Source organism: Fukomys damarensis, unplaced genomic scaffold (assembly GCF_012274545.1).
Source record: "Fukomys damarensis isolate Sample0158 unplaced genomic scaffold, DMR_v1.0_HiC HiC_scaffold_35, whole genome shotgun sequence".
NCBI classification, from domain to species: Eukaryota; Metazoa; Chordata; class Mammalia; order Rodentia; family Bathyergidae; genus Fukomys; species Fukomys damarensis.
In genome coordinates this window covers 55300645-55322210 of record NW_022900947.1, presented here as the reverse complement: position 1 = coordinate 55322210, position 21566 = coordinate 55300645, and the positions used below count along the sequence as shown (strand labels likewise).

Genomic DNA, 21566 nt, shown 5'->3' with positions numbered 1-21566 from the left:
TTGTTTTTTGAGACAGGGTCTCACTATGTAGTCAAGACTGACCTGGAACTCACTATGTAGCCCTGGCTGGTCTTGAACTCACAGCGATCCTCCTGCCTCAGCCTCCTGAGTGCTGGGATTACAGGCGTGTGCCATCACACCGGGCTGTAAAGTTTTCTGAAGAGAGAAGAGTACTGAAAACAGGTAGCATATACTGTTAGTTTTTAAAGAACTCATTTCTAAATAAGTGGAAAATGCCATGAATAAAGGGAAAAACTACAAATCATAAAAACTCAGAGTCACAAGAGAACTTGAGGTCACATAAAGATGTGTGCCTTTGTTCTTCCCCTTCCACAGACCTAGAATGTTGGAGCATCAGTGACACTTTTCTTCTCATTCTCAAGCAGACCCTGTCAGCTCTACCCTCCGGAGGGGTCAGAATGAGAACGCTTTACACATCTCCACTTGTGGTGGTCCATTCTTGCCCCCATACTTGTACCTCTGCTTCTTGTTCCTCTTTAGTTTATTCTCAGCTGCTAAGGATACTTTACAAACGTAAGTCTGACCACTACATCCCTCCGAGGCTCATGACAGCCAGGGTCTGAAGTCAGTCTTTACAGATAGATATCCCAGGGCGCTGTGCAGTCAGCTCCCACCTCTCTGCTACCCAGCTCCTAGGACTCTCTTATCCTTCTCTGCCCGTCCTCCACTGCCTTTCCTTTATTGTGTAGATAAGGGAATTAAGGTCTTGAGAGACTGATTATTTTCCCAGGGTACCCACTGTGGTTAGAGTCAGAATTGGGGGCACTGAATTAGTTTAATGTGAATGTCATCACATAATACTCGTTTTGTGCCATTATCATCATCATCATCATCATCATCATCATCATCATCATCATCATTATTATTATTATTATTTTGCAGTACTGAGTACTGAACCCAGGACCTAGTGTATCCTAGGCAAGCACTTGACCACTGATCTACATTCCCAGCCCTATAAAAAAGTTTTAAAAAAAAATTTTTGGGACAGGATATAACTGTTGCCTGGCCTGGCATCAAACCTGTGATCCTTCTGCCTTCGCCTCCTGAGTAGCTGGAATTGTAGCTGTGTGCCACTGTAGTTGGCTGTTTGAATAATTCTGAATGACTGATGTCATATTCCATGTTTCTGATTCAGTATCAAGTAGTAAAGGTGCAAGAAGCAGAGAGGCTGAGAGGGAGATGGAATGTGAATGAGAGTGTCACACACACATGTACACACTCACACAGAGTGGTAGATAAGAGGAGAGAGACAAGAAAAAAGACATGGTACTGAGAGAACCCCAGCTGGATTCCTGCCTCTAGCTATTGCCCATAGCCAAGCACAACGTCCAGTCCTCCATTGTTCCTCCTGTGGTTCATTTCCTCACATCAGTTTTTGTCCTTGAACACTCTTGCTTGAACAAGGGAATATTTTCAAATCCTAGTGAAATTAGGCACAGTGTTTGGGTTAGTGCATGAGTTTCCCCACTGGTACCACACTACGACTAAGAAGATCCTCAAAACATGGCAGAAGTTAGCATAGGATTCCAGGCTGACAGTTCTTCGTCAGGGAGCTTCAGGCTGGCTTCTCATTGTGGGTCCCGTACTCTGCTTTGTGCAGACATAAACAGACTCTTTAGTTTGCATGGTATTCAGTTGAAAATAAGCTAGTTTTTTTCCTAAGGACTTTTGAGTTTTAAAATCCCTGCTTTCAAGTGTCACTTGGTCAGGGAGCCCTCCTTGACCATCCCTGCATCCCTCCCCTCTTCTCTCATCTGGCTTTAGCTTTCTCCACTGCGTGTATCATGACCTGATGCTCTGTAATGCTTGATGGTTTGTTTATTATCACTTCCTCATGCCTGGAGTTGTGCTTTGTACACTGTATTTCTGTGAATGTCTATTGACTGAGTGTGTTTTCTAGGACCAGCATGGGAGCGATCATGAAGATATATTCTGGGTGCTCATGGTTCCAGTACTGAAGAAGGAGGCAAATATCTTTTAGAATCTGCTGTTAAAAGGAAAACTGTATTTCATAAATCTGGCTTGAAAGTAGCTGCCTTGGAATGAAAGCCCCCAACAGCCAAGACAGCGAGGGCATCTGTGTCTGCCAGGATCTCTTCCTTCTTCCATTTTACCCTGTGTGAGGAGGAATTAGCTCATTACACACAGAAGTGCTGTGGTGTCTGTCTTTGGGAATCTGTCCTCTTTGTTTCATGGAGGTTTCCCAGCCTTACTCACAGTGAAATGATGCCCAAAAATGTGGTAGACGTGTAACTCTAGTGTTGACCGTATTTTCAAAATACTTCTTTAAATAGTGCCCATGTATTTCTAGCTGGTGAATAAATTAGAATGTAATCCTTATTCATGCTGAAGAGTCCACAGTCATTTCCTCAGCTATGCTTGCTGCAGCTTATCTTTAAGTCATTATACAGCTGGTTGTTAGGTGCATCTTTGGTCAGAAAGCTGCTGAACCTGGGGAAAGATGAAAGCTCAGGCAAGAGCTGAAGGCGTCAGCAAAAGGCATTTTGACAAACATTTGATCATTTCTCATAATGATCATTTCTCAAGCTGGGAGCTTTTGTTTCTAATGTCTGGCTTCTGTGGATTGTGGTTGCTGCCATTTCTACTTTTCTCCTAGTCTGTAATGTTTATGGAAGAAAGGGGTTGTCTAAACTGGTTTGGCCTCTCTGTAAACTGCAGTGCTGTCTGTCTGTTGTCATCTGACTGGTAGCCACACGCTGTCTACAGAAGTCAGCCTTTTAGTGCTCAGCAGTTGGGATAGAAGAGGAGCACACTTAGAAGACCAAAGCCTTTATGTGTTTGAAACATGCTTTCACAAAGACCGAAATAAAGTTCTAGTAACATTTACACACCGAGTGTGGGCCAGTTTGAACATTTGCTTCTTATCCTATAACATCACTAGTGGGCAGTTACATTGATTAGGTTAGGATTTCTTAACCTTAGATCCAAGGAAGGACTGCCTCATCTGAGTAATTACAGAAATTGTAAGCAGAATTTTGTGTGTTTTTTTTCCCATTTATTCTTTGGGAAAGTTGACTCATGGCTTTCATTGGATTCTCCAAAACAAAAACAAAAGCAAACTTGACTGCTGTGTAGAGTCTGTGTGGGGTTCACTAAATGAGAAATCTGGAGGCCTGGGTTCATCAGTCTCCAAAAGCAAAAATATTTCTCTCTGTCTCTGTCTGTCTGTCTCTCATTATGTGTGTGTGTGTGTGTGTGTGTGTGTGTGTGTGTGTGTGTGTGTGTGTGTGTGTGTGTGTGTGTGTGTGTGTGTGTGTGTGTGTGTGTGTGTGTGTGTGTGTGTGTGTGTGTGTGTGTGTGTGTGTGTGTGTGTGTGTGTGTGTGTTTTGGTACCGGGGATTGAACTTGGGTCCTTGCGCTTGCAAGGCAGGCCACCAAACCGCTGAGCTAGATCACCGGCCCCGTGTTTGTTTTTTTGAGACAGAATCTCTATGTAGCTCAGTCTGGCTTTGAATTCATAATCCCTCTGCCTTGGCCTCCCAAATGCCAGGCTAATACATCATTCTTCTAGGCAGTGGACTCCTCAACCACAAGCGAGAAGATTGAATTAAATCAGCATTCTGTGAAGATAGTTCATGTGTGTAGTCATTTAAGGACTGTCTACGATTCTTGCCACATCTGATTACAACCTGTAGTATTTATATTTTTCTTTTCATCTAGCATTCAAAAATTAAAATTTATTTTGAAAAGAATTCCATTTGTAAATGGAAAACCAGCATCATTTGTTATTCAAATGTTACATAAAGATAATTGCCTTTACCCCAGAGGAAGGCGTGCCGCACCTGACACACTGGTGCACTGAAGATGTTATGTTGTCCAGTCTAGGTCAACTCTGTGCCTTCCTCCACCCAGAAGACCCCAGAAAACACTCCATCACTAAGGCATTAAGAAACTAAGAGCTTTGTGGTTTCATTTTCTGTGGCCAGATAATAATGAAGGATACTGCTTAGGAATCTCAGTGGAGAAAAATGGTGTCAGCAGTGACAGAGGCCAGACAAGGACAATGCAGTGAATGAAAGAAGCCATAGGACGGCAGCTAACCAGGATGTTGTGACCAACAGTGTTCTGTAATGATTGTTCATTGATCATAGGACTATAGAAAAAAACAGATGGATATCCCATTAAGTTACTCCTGGACATCAAAATTCTAGGTCCACTGAGCCTAACTCCCCGCATCACAGTGCGATTCAGTTTTTCTCTGGTTTCTACACCTAGAGCCCCTTAGTTGGGTGACACCAAATCCCCATGAAGGAAGACCCTGCAACATGCCCACATGACTATATCGTGGAAGTTTCCTGTAGAGGGAACTGCAGCAATTTACTAGGGAGACACCGTGGCATGGTGGGGTAAGTAAAATACCCACAATCTCTGGATCATTATATAGTGGTCCTGAGCCCAAGAATACTTTATAACATTAATTAGTGCTTATAGAAGTCAAATGAGAACTGGAACCTTGGTTTGTGCCAGTCTAATAGTGGGTCTAGTGGCTTTATCATGTGGTTCTTCTCCTAGTCTCAGAACTCATACTGAGAATAGTTACACTAATTGGCAGGATCCCACAATGATTCCTACACCAGGGAAATGAATGATATAGTAGAAAGGGCCAACTGGAAGGAAGAACTGACCCCAGAACTGACCTCTCTGGGGAATGCAGAGATCAGTGTCACCACTGATGAGATACAAGGAAGATGTTCTGCTGCTTCTCCATGTAAATTACCTATTAGGCTGATACTGAAACTAAATGGGTCATGGGTGTTGCATGGGGAGTTACTGCAAACTCAATCAGGTGTTTCCAGTTGCAGATTTATTTCCAGATGTGGCAACTTTTGTGGGACAAATTAATATAGCAGAGGGCACTTGTGTGAAGCTATCTGTCAGATGATTTCTTTCTATTCTAGTCAGTAAGAAAAATCAGAAGTAGTTTACTATTAAGAGACAGGAATAATACTAGCTGATGATGTTTTGCCCTAGGACTATGTCAGCGGTCCTGCAGTGTGTTCTAACATTGTCCTGAATGTCCTCGATCACCTTCATATTCCATAAGACACCACAACTGTCCAGGACTTTGAAGACACTGTGCAACAGGATTTGAGTAAGGGCAGAACACAAATACTGCAAAAGTTCGTGGGTATGGGGCTCTAGGAGTCCAACACATATTAAGATAGCTAAATGTTATTGGCAGTTTGGTGCTTCTTGTGCTACCCTTCACTAAGAAACACCGTTTTTTTTTATACTTCTTTGTGTTTTGAAGACAACATATAACACATATTGTATAACTTGAAAGGCTGAAAATTTTGAATAGGACCTGGAACCTGAAGGAGGTCCATGCTGCATTCAACTCAGAAGGCGCCAGTGTATTGGAAGTATCTGCAACAGTGTGGGACCTGCAGCCCACCCTGCAAGGAGAGGAGTAGCAGAGGCTACGTGATTATGACATTTAAGTGCTGCAAATGGTCTGTGTGATATACAACGCACTGAACCAGCAAACTGAAGATGAACAACAGCAGTGGAAATGACTTCCATATAATTCTTCTTTGTAACTTTGATACCTTTTGCTCAGTCCACATGTTTCTATTCATCGGAAGTTCTTTGTGAGTAGATTGCAACATATCCAGGTTTACCCTAGGTAGTCCTAGTTTATACTGTTTCCCAGACTAATGATTAATAATACTCCTTTCATTGTCAAAAGTGTTCCAGACAGAGAATCGATTAAACGCTACCCTGCCTGTGACCAATTTATGGAGAGGAAAAGTGTGTGTCTGAGTCATGGATTTCTGTTTGGTATTCTGGTATCGGTTAGACGTTGGCCAGTTAGTGTACTGCAACACCACTCAGTCAGCAGAGTTTTAAATTAGGTATCTGCTTAACTATTTCGTGTGGAAAAGGAGATAGCCTGAGAGATTGAATTACACTGACTCAAGGTTCTCCATATTGGCCACCTAGCCAGGGCTTTGGAAAGAATAAAATCAGAAGTTTGGTGATAAGGAGTGTCTAGAAGAAATGTAGTGTAGGAAGACCTCTCTGAATGGGGCATGGTATGAAGATATTTATTTCTCATGTGTTTACATCCTGGTAGAGGGAATCCATGGTGGAGGAGATTCTCCGTAATCAAGATGGTCCCTCGTGTGGGGTGACATTCAGTTTCTTTCCCTGACAGTGTTAGTATTTACTCAGTGGACCAGTGTTCAGAGACAGTAGTGGCAGGGACAGAAGTCATTTGAAGGACCCCACAACATAGATCTCTCCTCACCAAAACTGATTTAGCTATTGTTGCTAGCTATTAAGCCCCCAGCCTACTAGTAGCCAAAGTCAATTTTGACCTCTGATGTGGTAACATTTGTCAGCACATGTGGTCTTGCAGTGCTTGTGCATTCAAAGAAGGACCAGAAAGGCAAGGCATAGAAGGTGAATGGAAAGGCATAGGTTCATCAAATAATGGGAACAATTCACTCTTCCATCGTTGCTGCTGCTGTTTGGCTGAATTCTCTTTATGCAATGGATCCACTGAAAAATAAGGAAACTGCTACAATTCAGCAATTTCATCTGTTTACCTCATTTAATTCTCACAGTAGCTCTGTGAGCTAGGGAGCAGGCCGTTACAAAAAATAAAAATATAGACACAAGATGAAAGTCTCATATACACTATCAAGGTTTAAACACAAATCTTTCTGTCTTTGACTACACTGATTTTTACAAGGCTGTCAGGCATGCTAAGGTGGATCTTGCTATCTGCTGGCTACTATAGAAGTCATTCTCCTGCCCTCACGACCTTTGCTAGAGCAACTTGAAGGTCAGCAGCTCCAGCCTATGGAGTGGCGTGAACATCATGCTTTGCTAAGGCTCCCAAAGAATGTCAGGTTGATGGTATCTCAGGGCTCTCCTTCCTTGGCTGCATCACCTAAACTCTTCATCAGGGTAGGGAGGAGACTGAGTTCTATGTAGTCTAAGACCTGGGCTGGGCAACTGAGGAGAAAGAAGGCTGGTTTTCTGTGCTGATCACATCTGGGCTTGCGATCTCTTACTTTGGGCATGTAGCCCAGACTCATACACACCCATCCTTGACGGCAGGCAAGGGTCATTTTCTACAGCTCCTTTCCCCATGTTACATTTCTTGGGATTTAGCTAATTCCCACACAGCTCTTGTGGAGGGCCTCGTTTTGCAGATGTTTTTGATACCGTCCTGTGGAAACTTGCCTGATCCCTTCCAAGCCCTCCAGTGCCACTTAAACTAGATTAGGTGCCTATTCTCTGTGGTTCTAGGGGCACCTTGTACTTGGTCTTTTCATAGTGTTTTTCATGTGTGCTGTAGCATTGAGTGTATCTGTTTTGCAGTATTGTTGGGAGGCAATACATGTGAAATAATTGAGCTTGGCCTAGAGTGGTTTTGTTATTATTGTGATTATTTATCTACTTGCCAATCATGTCCATTGTGGCATTTAAAGGAAAGGGCTATGTGCCTGATCCTTGCACAGTGCCTAGGATTTAGGTAGATATTCAGCAAACTCTGAATGAAAGAAAAAAGATGAATGAATTGAATAAAATGTATATAGCAAAGGTAGGGGTGCATATGCTTTTCTTAACTATCTTTATATAAATAATAAGCGTATATTCCTGATATATCCAGTGAGAAAAAATTCTTTATTTAAAATAGACTAATTGTTTTTCTTTTACTAGGTTAAATAAAATACTCTACAAATGAGAATTGTAATCCAATATATGAAACCCAGTAATACCAGTTAGGGGTTCTGCACCAATCCCCATTCCATAAAGTTTAAATGAAATAGCTTAGAATTCTGAGACTACGTGCCTTTGCTTAGAGAGAAAAGCAGTACCACATTTTCTGGATATAATAGTGTTATGATGCTCACAGGAGGAATCCTATAATGACTAAGACAGCTAAGAAACAAGCTTATCAAATGCGGACACTCTTACACTTGCTCTCGTGTTATTAATTGTATTTCTAAATCATGGAGACATTTGACACATTTTATTTCAATAAGAGAATAAAAGCAAGAAGGGAACCTAAGCTATTTCTAGCCACTCATATTTATTAATATATGCATGGTGCTTTAATGCCTGTGCTGCAGGAGGGTAGCCAGCCAGTGTTTTAGCGAAGAGGTACACTACAGGGATGAAGCTGTGCAGCTTGTGCACACAGAAGCAAACTGAGGGTTTGAGGCTGTCAGGGCTCTTGGAAACGCCATGCGTTGTGCATCACCTGGGGGTGGTGGGCTTTGTTTCCTGGCATCAGTGATTGCGGAGTATCTGGGGTCATTGTGGTTTCCATGGTAGCTTCTCCCAGGGGTGTGGTGACATCAGCATCATAGGTCTCATAAGCCTCAGCTAATTCAGGGATCATCAGTGGGTCAGTGGTTGCTGGGGTGACCCCAAGAGGTCTCTTCCTCTGCCCTGCAGGGCCTCTTGCCATGCTGGGGACATTGTCATTAGGGAAACCGAGGAGCCCTTCCTGAGCACCAGGTGCTATCTGGGAAAGAAGAGCTGCGTTTTCTGGATTGTCTGGGTTGGCCTCCTGCAGTGGGGAGCCTTGTGCACCTTCTCCCTTTTCTGGGCCTTTAGTTGCAGCCGGGGAGTCAAATTCCAGAGTGAAGTCTCCAGCCATGTTTGGATCTTGGGGCATCCTTCTAATGGTGTGCCTCATGCCTGTAAATCCTGGCAGCAGGGCTCCGTAGGTCATGGGTCCCCCTCTTCCTCCCTGGAAATCAAACATTTATCAAAGCCACCCTTATTACCTACTACTAACCATACGTTTGCAGTTATACCTGAGAAACTACAGAAAAACTGATAGAGAATAGGGAGCTGGCAGATAGCTTTGTGTGAACACATTTCTTGCAAGCCTGTGGTTGAAATACACGGGAGAGGGTTCTACACCTATATTTGGGCAGGGGAAGGGCACTTCTGTGAAAGGCACAGACCCTTCCCCACTTAGGGAGAAGGAAAGAAGGGGAGCAGTATGCTGGCCAAATAGAAGCAATGCTTGAGACAGTTTGAATTCCGTTGTAAAGAAACAGTAAGAAATTGAAATGGGTACTACCATCATAAATAGACAGACATCAGATTCATAAGTACATATATTGCGAGGTGTTTTGAAGGATTTTGTCGTGGTATTTGTGAATATCCTCCAAATGAATGAAGCCCCATGTAAATTTTTTTCTTCCTTTTTCTCTTTCCTTGTCTTCTTTCCTTCCTTCCTTTCTCCCTCCCTTCCCTCTCTTTCTCCCTTTTCCCTTCTTTCCCTCCCTTCTTTCTCTCACCCCTCCTCCTTTTAGAATAAGTACAAGAAAAAGCCTGATTTTTCTGGAGGAACTAAAATATTTCTTTGTTGTGGGCACATAAGTGTGTTCCATTTTCTACCTTTGCTACTGAAAATATGGGAACCAAAATCTTGGGCTATTTGCAACTGAGCAGAGCTGTGTGATTTGCTCTTACATATTCTGATTTCCTCACAGTTTCAACTCCTCAAAGTCCTACCTTCAGTTGTTTGTTGTATTTATTGTACGTTTTTCATAAGCTACCACAAAATCTTTTGAGTATTAGTCAGAATGTAAACAATTTAGTGATACTGCAAGGCAGTAATTTGCACTTAACTTGAACTTCTGATTTCCAGTCTGCCTTGGAGCATTGCAGACACTGTGCTCTTTCTTTCTACTTCCTCCTGGCTCTTTACTGAGTCTCAGCTTTCACATGATCTCTTCCGAGATGCCACTGTGACTCCTGTGCCGGGGTGTCTTTTCTTACTTCCTGTTTCCCAATGATGAAATGGTCATCTCTATCTCCTGAATGTGGTGTTATGTGTTCTCCTTATCTTTTCCATTTGTTAGGCTAGAAGCTCCTTCCCAAAGGAGTTGGATTGGTCTCATCTTCAGTATCTTCCTAGCTTCCTATGGGTAAGGTGCATAGAAGGCACTCGAAAATGTTCAGGAGTGAGTTTCCTTTTAGAGAAAGAATGTGTGTGTGTTTAGTAATCTGATTTGATAGGATGAGTAGTCAACAAGGACTTGTTAATTCAGTGTGGCTTTTATTTTCTTTTGTACTTTAACAGATGAGATATAAGAAAAGGTCAAGCTGTATGAATTAGTAGATCTCAAATCTTATAATGTGTATGGATAACAAAATAAGATTAAACTTACTTAGTGCACTTTGAAATTTTATAATAATCAGATTTTAAAGTTGGTTAACTTTATTTCCCTGTTTGGACTTTAATTTTGAGTTTTGAATTACTTATGCTGTTCCTGAAGTGGGTATTTTGGAGGTGAAATGGCCCTAAGAGGAAGAGGAACCCTGCATGCACCACCTGTGTCTTTTCCTTTGAAGTGCTGCAGGTCAGTGAGGGTGGTCCTTCAGGAGAGTGTGGCTTCTGTGCATATACAAGGGCTCAGGTCAAACCCTGTGCTCAAGGTTTGGCATCACTCAGAGGTAAATGGCTGTATAGGACATAAAATGAAGCCTTTTGACACTGGCTTAGAATCAAGCATTTGGTTTTGGAGTAGAAGAGTCTGAGTCCTGAGCTCTCTGGGCTACTTTCATCGTCAGTGTCTCCTGTAGCAGTCACCTCTGGTTGTCTGTCCCTGGACACCGTTGTCAGAGAGTTAGAAGGTGCTACTTACGGGCATTTCTTCTGAACTCATGAAGCCAAGTCTTGCTGCAGGGGCACTCTGTTCAAAGGGAACAGTGCATCAGATCACGAACCAGCCGCCTCCTGATACCCTCCTAGCTACTCGAGACAAGTTCCAGGTCACTCAGCATTCCCCTAACCCTTAGTATTGATGCTGTGGCCAGAGGCGGCATACAGAGCCAATTTGTCAGATCTAAAATTTACTTTTTCTTTAATGCCATTGTGTGTATGTCTGGCCAGAGTTCTCCAAATAGGAAATGTGCCTCTGTAGTATTTCAATTGCTATTGTAGGTATTTAGGCAATAGTTATTTGGAATGTTTTGTGTGAAGTCTGGGTTTGTATAATTTGCCTTGTAAGATGACATTTAATTAAAAATGCCTACCTTTTATAGAATAGACTTACCAGTTGATTTGTTCCATAGGACATGTAAAGCATTCCTGGATAAAGCTAAACAAAATAAAATAGTTATCATAAAATAAGTTTTCCAAAGACAACACTTTTAAGTAAATTGTAAACAGGGAGGTGGCATTAAAGAAACTTACTGTAGATGGTTTATTTTGTTGCACTGGGACTCGAGATATGAAACGGGCTATTTGGAACACCTTTAAGTGGTAGAAAACAAAATAAATAATTCACACAGGAAAATTCCTACTATGATAATTTCTATGCATTGTATCAAATGTATTTTCAGATGGTTTAGTTTGACAAATTAGTACTAGATGTTTAATAAAGTAAAGGGACCCACAATACTTCATATTCGTAGATAAATAGGATGATTTAAAATTTTTATTCAACTTTTTTGAAATACAGAGTTTTTTTTCCTAAGAAAGTATGTCATTGAGATCTGTACTTACTGATGGAATTTGTGGGTCTGCAAAATCCAGTCCTGAGAGCTGCATCATATATAAATATTAGAGTTAACACTCAAAATAGACAAATTTACACCCAGTAAGACAGTTGCAAACTGTGTTTTGCTTTTTCTTTTAGTCTTTTGGGAGTGAGCTATGAGTGTGCCTGGTGCATGGCTGAAGCATCCTGGCATGGGGTGAAGCGTGTCAGTTGAGGGTGGATAACACCGCGCAGAGTAAAAGCAATGCATGTTCAGACGGGGAAGTGCGTGATTGATTTGAACTCTGCCTCTGCCACTTAGGCTTTATTTAACCTTGGGAAAATTCTGTATCTATCTTTGTAAGACTGTAGTCAGGGTGTTATGGGAAATGTTAAATGCGTGAAATGTGCTGGTTATATGGTACCTTTCTTTTTCCATGCATTGTACTTTTTTCTCCAAATATGTTTACATGGTTGTCATCTCTCTATTGAGAGATAATATATAATCCTATAGCTATGCAGAAGGGTTAATCATGTCCTCAGTCTTATGCATGCACACACACACACACACACACACACACACATGCACACGCGATAGATAGAGAAATAGATAGCCTGGACTTCTCCAGGCTGTCCTATTTCCTATTGAGGGTTTCATCTTTTGCAACTAAGAAACCAAGTTTTATGGGCACAAGATCTTTTGGAATCTGTACTGTGTCAGATGGCAAAGACCAGAAAAATGGATGTTTATATTCTACTAAAAAATAAGTCCTTAAAGTAAAGGCTACTTAATAACATATTTTAGTGCATTAGGCCTGAGGGCTGTGATTGTTTGAATATGGCTTGCAAATTGGTTTTCATTCATTAGCTTAGTAGGTGATCCTAATCTGATTTTAGAGAAAATAATTATTGTGGGCTAGGTCTGTAACTCAGTGGTACAGTGCTCACCTAACCTGTACCAGACCCTGGGTTCTGTCCCCAGCATGAGGGGGAGTGGGAGAAGATGGATGAATTACCTCAGGATTTAGTGCCATCTCTGTTGGGGCCACTTGCTGATGAGCCTCTGGCATTTCTCCATCCTTCAAGGGCAGCTGTCTGGGGTGCATCGGAGGCTGAGGCCCTCCCTTCGGGGGTGTATCCTGGACAGCAGGGGTAGCAGTGGGCTGCTGGAAAGGTTTCAGGCCTGCCTGTGGAGGCTGCTGGGATGGCTGAGATGGGAGAGGTGGGGGATGCACCGGCACAGAATACTCATACTGTAGAAGATTTGAGAATAGTGTCAGGAAGGGATGGTTCCCTGACCTGCGGCCAAGAGCTTGTCTAGCAAAAGGCCTTGGGTATGGTCCGGATGGCAGTGGGTTAGGGACTTGTCTAGATGTAGAGTCAGTGTCATTTGAGAAAATTCTGTGTGTGCTTGCCTCCCCTACCCTCTTTGGGGCCACCATTGCTCAGGAACATGGAAGACTACTGGAACTTTCTGCTGCAGTGAGTCACTTCTTCCTCTTGGTTGTCTTGATTACCAGTGTGTATCTTTATTTTACTATTCTGTTATTGGACTATAAGTATTTGTCATTAAGTCCTTGTCCCCAGCCAGGTGAAAGAGAAATATGCATATTTGGCTTTTTTTTTTTTGTTTGTTTTTTTTTTTTGAGACAGGGTCTTGGAATTTAAAGCTTCTGTCAAAACCACCAGTTTCTTTTGCTTCCTTTAGAGATTACTTGTGGTAAATAGCTGCATATCCCTTGTAAATGAGCTGTAAACTCCTCAGATTGGCACGGAAGCCTCAGAATTATTTGGCTATGCTTTGCTGTGATAATTGCCTATGTTTCAACTCCCAAGGTATTCATTTCTTCTACCTCGCAATTTAGTACCCTGAAGTATGTTGTTTTATCTCCCAATCAGGTTTGAAATTTCCTGAGCCTTGGAGCTATCCTAGAATGTATTAACCAAGTTGGGTGTGGTGGTGCACACCTGTAATCCCAGCACTTGGGAGGCTGAGGCAGGAGGATCACTGCCTGTTTGTAACCCCAGCCTGGGTTACATGGCCAACATGAACTTGGCAAGACCTTGTTTCAAAAACAAAGCAAAACAAAACAAAAAAACAACCCCCCCAAAAAACAACAAAACCAAAACAAATAAAATGTAGTAGTCCCTACTCTCAAGCACAATTTGATTAGTATACTTATTAGGCATCTAATAAATTATGTCAACAGGTTGATTTATAGATCTTTAAAGGGTTCACTAATTTTTTTCCCATTAAGTTTATTGGTACATTTAAAGCAAACAATACCGTTACATTTATCTTTGGGATCTTGTACCTTTACTTGGTTCTTGTTTTTTCCTCATACCCCTGTCTTCCCTTCACTCCCTTCACCCTTTCCTATTTACAAAGACTTTGTTTCCATTTTTTCATTTTTCCTTTTCCCTTATTTCCTTTCCCTTCCCCTTCACACTTCCCCTTTAGCCATTTTCTTCCTATGTCACATTCTCGATTAAGTTCATTATGCTTTAATGAGAATTTTTGTTATCATTTGAAATTTGCCTTTAAAGAATTATTTAGAAAATTTTGATTAAGTTGGAAATTGTCCAGGATAGTATGCTTTCATTTTTTTTTGTACCGGGGATTGAACTCTGGTGCTTGTGCTTGCAAGGCAGGCCACTGAACCACTGAGCTAAATCCCCGGCTATATTTTGGAAGCCATGTCTTTCTTGAAATAAATACTAAAATGGTTGAAAATTTTAAATATTTTCCTGTGATTAAAAACAATTATAAAATTTGAAATTACTATAATTGTTTTAAAAATTACTGGTTTTGTACCGGGGATTGAACTCTGGTGCTTGTGCTTGCAAGGCAGGCCACTGAACCACTGAGCTAAATCCCCGGCTATATTTTGGAAGCCATGTCTTTCTTGAAATAAATACTAAAATGGTTGAAAATTTTAAATATTTTCCTGTGATTAAAAACAATTATAAAATTTGAAATTACTATAATTGTTTTAAAAATTACTGGTTCTTTTCTATTGCTAGTATATCATAACTTCCAGAAGGCAAGTAGGGAAAGATGTCACATCTTGAAATTTGAAACACATCAGTGCCATCAACTTACCTGTTGAGTTTCATGTTCTCTTGGTCTCAGCCATGGGAAAGGGGAAGGTGGTGGGAGGAGACCTTGTAGCCACAAAGGATTAAGTGATTTCCCCAAGCCTAATCTGGAATACTAAAGACATGGAGGAAAAATGACCATTCTTACACATTAATATTATGAAGACAAATCAAAAGGTGAAAGTCATGTTGGTGAATGTGAAATGTCTGGGCAAATTCTTGCTTCCAATAAACTGAAATTTCTCTCTGAGCAAGACTTATGTATTTCCATAAATTTTTTTTGAGATTTAGCTCTTTAAACACTGGTGTTACAGCCATATAATAAAATCTGTAAGTCACAAAAGGTTTTTTATTAATCTAATGACAATTTAATATTGTTTTTATTTTTCCCTGTCACATTGCCTTATTTTGTTTTATTTGTTTCAATTACTTGTTTTTTCAACCTTTAGAATGCTGCCCACTCATAAACAAGTTTTATGAATTACAATGCTGCTGCCACCACTGCCATCATCATTATTATTTTCAAATATTAATAAAAATTTTGAAAATGTGATTACCTGAGAAAGTGCATTTAATCCTTGCAAACTTCCCAACTGTCTCATTGTCTATCAAGAAAAAAAAGTGTGTTAGTGTTTGTCCCATAGATTATCTGTTCTTTTGGAGCAACTGATTTCTCTTGATTCTTATCGTCCAAAACAACTTGGGGTAGGTAAATCTGAATAAAGCAAAAGCAGATACAAATTATCACTGAAAGATGATCGAAAATCTGCTGCAGTTGTTGTTCTATTAAAATAATAAACTTGCTTTTACAAAACATTGATTTTAAAAACATTGAAAAAGTATCAGTTAAAGGGGTCACATTGAAAATGGAAAAACAGCTCATTCAACTGAAATAAATATAGAGGTAATTGTGAAGACATTGCTTCTTAACTTTCTCCTGTCACCTAAATTATTTTAACTCTTACAAATTCAGTCTGAAAAGAAAAAGGAATTTGAACAAATAAAATGAAGCAAAAAAATTCCCCAACTTTTGACATTTTTCTGAAGTAAAAAAAAAAAAACCCTCAAAATTATGCATATAACAAACACTGGAGGAAAGAGTATCTGGGTAGATCATCTAGCGTGCTTCTGCTGCAGTTTTGGGCCGGAGATTTAGCTCAGTGGTGCCACCACCTGCCTCACAAACGCAAAGTCCTGAATTCAATCCACGGTATCCCCACCCACCCCCCAAATCAGTTTTTTTTAATGGGAAGATATTTAGAGTGTTTTGTAGTCGAATTAAAAAGTGAGCAAGCTCAGCGAAATTACCTTCTGTGTGAAATGAACATCTGGCCCCACGTGTGTATGGGCTGCCCTAGATTATTATGATACAAAATTTTGTAAACCCTTGTGAAAAATTGTGATATTCTTGATCTTATAGATCTCTATTTAAACTGTCAACCTTTTTATTGATATTACTCAAAAAATTTCTATTCTGCTGGAGTTTTCTAAACAGAATACATATTATTTATAAGAACTACATTAAAACTACATAGGAAGTTTAGTATACTGTTAATGCTATTTTTTACTAGTATAAGTTGCAATATGTAATAATTATGTTTATTTTGGGGACATGGCATATGTACATACCATGTCTTGATCATTTTTACTCCTCCTTCCTCCTCCTCCTTCCCAGATCCCTTCCCATCTCCACAGTCTATTTTCTATTTCCTACCAACCTTTTTTTCTCTTAGTTGAGTCTCATATTCGAGAAATCATGCAAAATTAACCTTTCTGTGCCTGACTTATTTCCCTTAAGTGTTATAGCCTCAAGATCCATCCATTTTCTTACAAATGACTCAAGTTTATCCTTCTTTATGGCTGAGCAGTACTACATTTTCTTTATCCATACATTGGTTGATGGGCATAAAGGTTACTTCCAAGATTTAGTTGTTATGAGTTTTGCTGCTATAAATATGGTGTGCATATATCACTGTGATATGATAACTTTAACTTAGAAAGATACCCAGTTGAGGAATAGCTGTATCAAATGGAATTTTTATGTTTAATTTTTTTGAGGAATCTCTATATTGACTTCTGTAGTGGTTGTACTAGTTTACATTCCTACCAAAAATGTAGAGGTGTTTCTTTTCCCCACAACCTTGCCAGCATTTGTTGTCTTTTGAATTCTTGATAATAGCTATTCTTACTGGAGTAAGGAGGAATATCAGGGTTTTCTTTTTTGCATTTTTTTTAAATTGCCAAAAATGCTGAACATTTTATCATGTACTTAGCCACTTGTACTTCTACTGAGAAGTGTCTGTTCATTTCAGTTGTCCATTTTTTTCAGGCGAGGAGGTCTATTTTTTTGAGTTCTTCCTATTTTCTGGATATTAGCCCTTGTCCAAGCATTATCTGGCAATCATGTCTTCCCACTCTGTAGTCTGTCTCTTTGGTCTCATATGCTATGCAACTCTTAATGCTACTTACAGTGCTTCTTATAAACAGTCAAATGAGTTTTCTGCATGTCAACTTTATCAGATAAGATTATAAGCAGCAAGGCTAAATATAAACCATTTGCAACTATAGAAAAAGGGTTTTAATTAAATGTAGTGATTATGTTGAGGCATCTATAATATATTAGGTATTAGTAATTACTATTACTTTGATAGAGATGATGTTCTCAAACTTAAAACATCTAAGCATTTAAATTTTCAGTAGACTTACAAGATATAACTCTAATAAGTATCATTAACTTCTCTAGAACTGCGCAGGATGGTAGCCATAGACTGTGACTAGGAAAACTCAGAGTCAGTCCATTATATCTCTCCACAATCAAGAATATAACCAACGTAAAGATAACATAAGAAGGCTCTAATACTACATACCTCCAGACTCAAACTAGCCATGCCTGGTGGTGCCATGTTTGGTGCCCCCGGCTGCTGAGGAAATGCCTGAATGGAAAGAAATGCTTTTGAGTTTTCTTGGCAAGAAGCTTCCTTGAGCATGTTCATTAAATGTGTGCTGGGAGTAGAAAGTCCCCTAGTACATGAGGGCTAATTTTAGGGGCTGCCAACTTGGCTTACTACTCAAATCACTTGGGCTTTTGGACAAAGTATGGACAAATTTATTTGAGAGCTTTATAATGTTTAATAATCTCGCTCCCAAATGAACCATCTATTTTTTGTGTGCATCTTAATGTTATGTTACTTACTTGCTTGCTTTATTTATTTATTTATTTTTTCTGGTACCAGGAATTGAACTCAGGATCTTCTACTTGCCAGGCAGGCATGGTGCCACTGAGCTATATCCCTGATCCTACTTTAAAAGCAAAATTTTATTTAGTTTACACAATGAGAAATAAAATAAGGTACCAGAATATAAAACTAAGATTACTTTATAGCCAGGTCTGGTGGCTATCCTGGGAGGCTGAGGCAGTAGGATTTCAAGTTTGAGTTCAGCCTCAGCAATTTAGTGACTTAGTGAGACACTGAGGATGTAGCTAAGTACAAAGACCCTAGGTTCAATTCCCAGCACCACAAAAAAGAATATTCTACATTCTTAAAAAATAATTACTTAAAAAAGTAAAAGGGTCAGACTTGAGCTAAATTTTCACATGCTTTTCAAAAACTCCTACAGGCCACAGTGTGAGATCATGACAGTGAGAAAACTGACGTGCAGAAGCTAAGTTGCCTCCTATATACCAAGGGTGTCAGCAAGTCGTCCATTAGCTTTAGTGAAAGACGTTGCATAAACCTGCTGATCCATGTTTATATTTTCAGTTCATATTGAAGGTATTTTTTCTTAAATATAGGCAGCTATGGGACTGTAATGTACAGTCAGCTCCATTGCTGTGATGTGCTTGATTTCAGAAACATCAGGGATTTAGCACAGTGGCTCCGCTTCTGCCTTGCAAGCACAAGGTCCAGAGTTCAATGCTCAGTACCAAAAAAATAAAAAAAGGAAACAAAAAAAGAAGCATCAGCTCAATCACACAACTTCACACTTGCAAGTAAACTTACTTAGTACTTTAACTGCAATCATTTAGCTCAGTTTTGCAGCCATAGTAATTTGGCTAATATTGTGCTTAAAATGTAAAGAAAAGTACTTCTTTGTCCAGAACAATATCCTGTTCCCATTTCAGTTTCATAATTACAGCAAGGAGTTGATAATAAAAGTGTGCTATGGCATGGTGGAGACCATTTAAGTCTTTTAACTTTAAATGAGTCAAATAAGACTTAGAAATTATCTTGGGGATATTTTAAATATTTTATGTAGTAGAAAAGTTATGTGTGATGTTCTGCTTTTGGATGGCAAGGCTTTTGATGCATAAGCAGCTGTACCACTGGGTCAAGAGCAGAACCCATGCGTGGGCCTCAGCCCACTTCCCTTCAGTGTTTCCTGGCACCCAACAGTCCAGAGCTGTCCAGGGCCCGTTCTAGCGGACAAACTCACCGGCACCGCGAAGCTCATTTTCAGGAGACACAGGAGCAGGATCAGGTCCTTCATTTTAAAAAGTGGAATCTACAGTGCAGATGGTTGGAGAACTAAGTCACATGAATTTTTACTTCAAACAGTTAAAGACATTAAAAAAAGAATCTGAGTCTATTTTTTCAAGACAATCAGATTTAAAAAAAACAACAAAAAGCAGGATGTTGCTAAGCAACTGACATATTTATTATTTCCTGGAATAAACTGACAAACAATGAAAAACATCTAAGCACTTTTTAGTGGAGCTACAGTCTAAATGAGTATTTAGGGACCACCCCTGTGGACACTCTTTAGATGATATGCTTCATTTTGTAAAATGAACATGAATTTAAAAATCCTTCTATCAGGTGAAACATTGGCTTTCAAGTACAGTTCACAAGAGTTTATCTTTGCCTCATCATCGGCAGATATTTGGCATATCGTTTGATATTTAGGTTATTTGCACAACCATGGCAAAACTTATCTTTTACAAACTAGAGTAAGTTGAATATGTTAATTTCCTTTGCTGTGGAAAGGAAAATATTCCTCAAATTCGGTCTTTTTTCTTAAAGTATCTCTTTATTTGATAAGTTGAAAGTGTCTTTGAAGCTGACTACCAAAGATATTTGCTTATCTTTTAATATCTTTATAATTAATCACTGACACTCATAATCACAAACAGTAAAATGAAAATTCTAGAGATAAGCCTCATTTAAGCTGAAGGGTATTAGTCATATCTTCTCTGGACTATGCTACTGGATTACAATAAGATATTTAGCACCTTGTGACAAATGAAGATAAATCCTCTCTGGAGGTAGGAAAAAGAACTTACTTACATGAAACACAGAAATTATAAAATCATGTTTTACCTTAGATGATGACATTCACAGTGCTCTCAGGGACTGGTGATGCCAATCAAGAAACTTCTAAGAAAAGAAGATTAAAGCTTTTTCTGGACTGTGCCTGGGACTCTCTGTGTCTCTCGGGCATGGAAGATCAGAAACCTTTATTTAAAGGCCAATCCACCAATCAAAGTGGAGCAGAATGGAGGAAAAAAATCTCTGCCCCTGAAATCAGTCCACACCCTTTTATTGCATGCAAGAACATTGCCCTGTAGGGTCTCATTATTTTTAATTGTAACTCAGCCCCTGTATTTATTCAGAGAACTTGATTGTAGGGAAGACCGTAAGGGAATAATGGACATAGGCTCTGAAGACAATCATTTTGGTGAGCTGGGGGAAATATATGTAAACTAGGTGTAAAGCATGCCATTATCTGTTTTGTGCAAGTATTTATCTGCAGATAAAGCTAGTGACCCAATGCAGCAGTCTCAAGATTTTTACCCTCCTGTTTATTGTGGTGAAAGTACATCCCCTCCCTCCCTCCCCCAACACACACACACACACACACACACACACACACACACACACACACACCCTAGAAGGAAACACTGAAATACCTTCCTGGGCTTGAAAGGAAAGAAGAAAATATTAGATGGATGATAAAAGTGTTGTGATATTTTTGCTTGGAATCTCCTAGATATTTTCATATCTGAAGATACTGATTAGATGTACCATGCTTTAGGATTGCCTTGGGTAAATCTTTGGTGTGTGTACTTTGAGAGAGGGGAAACATTTAAAATATTCTCCATGAATCAATCAAACCAGTGGGCCCAACTTTGATTTTTGAGGTAGTCACTTTTATAGGCATTAGTATTAGATTATCTAGGCAAGGTGGACTTGGGTCTCTTACAAGGTTAACACCAACCCAGGTGAATTTTTTCCCATGAATAGAGTGTCATGGATATAGACAGAACTTCAGCTGCCTTAGTTATTTCTCTGCTCCTCTTAGTCTTTCCAAAGGTGTGATTTCACATATGGTAGGGATAAGCATTTGAGGTTCATTTCTGAAGAAGGGATGACTCAGTACACTCTAGGGAAGTAGACGTCTTGTCAATTACAGGGAGCATTGAGGAAGCTGGTATTTTGGGAGACATACATTTCCATACCCAAGTGCAGGCCTAATAGCTTTACATAATTTTATTTGTGAAGTTGTCCCTGAAAAACTCCTTCTCCCACTGACAGCAGAATTATCTTTAGGATGCAAAGAAATATCACTAAATGTTATTGAAACAAAGGTCCCCTTCTCCTCCTGCCTTCCCCTGGTGCTTGATCAAGTCACTTAGTTTCTCTGCAACATAAAGGTAACAGTTTATTGTCACAGGCTTGCCTGGAAGATGTTGAGATGATGAAGATGCAACACCTGTCAAACAGTGAGTGCTCAGTAAGCAGGGTGACACCACATGAAATATGGGGCCACAGGATACTGGGGTGTGCTGGGGGAGGACAGGGTTTCACTAAGTCACTAAGTTGCCCAGGCTGGGCTGGAATTTGCTATTCTCCTGCCTCAGCCTCCCAGAGTGCTGGAATTAAGGGTGGGCACCACCACCCTTGGCCAAGCTACACTTACTTAAGGTGCATGTCTTGATGAGTTTGGACATATGCATATACCCAT

General features: G+C 40.0%; 1 protein-coding gene and 1 long non-coding RNA gene across 5 annotated transcripts in view; one reads left to right on the top strand and one right to left on the bottom strand.

Moving 5' to 3' along the window:
- Window positions 1-2577, top strand: part of LOC104849593 — a 30087-nt gene extending 27510 nt beyond the window's left edge. For 2 of the 3 annotated variants that reach the window (XR_776790.2, XR_776788.2), the window contains one exon: window positions 1922-2577. This is a non-coding gene — a long non-coding RNA (uncharacterized LOC104849593). Of the gene's footprint in view, window positions 1-16; window positions 47-1921 lie in introns of those variants that run through there. The other variant, XR_776789.2, reaches the window with a different exon arrangement.
- Window positions 2578-7770: 5193 nt separating this feature from the next.
- On the bottom strand, window positions 7771-20016 carry Ambn (ameloblastin). Of its 2 annotated transcripts, XM_010606090.2 has the most exons (11): window positions 19922-20016; window positions 19038-19106; window positions 17471-17536; window positions 15161-15208; window positions 14608-14718; window positions 12521-12757; window positions 11531-11569; window positions 11219-11278; window positions 11079-11123; window positions 10668-10715; window positions 7771-8755 (listed from the first exon to the last, which is right to left on the bottom strand). In XM_010606090.2, exons 1-11 carry the CDS (start codon window positions 19934-19936, stop codon window positions 8225-8227), a joined length of 1269 nt encoding a protein of 422 aa, XP_010604392.2. In that variant the 5' UTR covers window positions 19937-20016; the 3' UTR covers window positions 7771-8224. The 2 variants fall into 2 exon arrangements, with proteins under 2 accessions (XP_010604392.2, XP_019060360.2); XM_019204815.2 differs by lacking the exon at window positions 10668-10715.
- Window positions 20017-21566: the final 1550 nt, after the last annotated feature.

What these genes read in the sequence shown, in the direction of transcription:
- Ambn (XM_010606090.2), bottom strand. An exon ending in AACAAAATAAACCATCTACA is followed by an intron (nt 11,124 to 11,218) that starts GTAAGTTTCTTT and finishes TATTTTGTTTAG; the next exon opens with CTTTATCCAGGAATGCTTTA. An exon ending in CCTATGGAACAAATCAACTG is followed by an intron (nt 10,716 to 11,078) that starts GTAAGTCTATTC and finishes CCCTTTGAACAG; the next exon opens with AGTGCCCCTGCAGCAAGACT.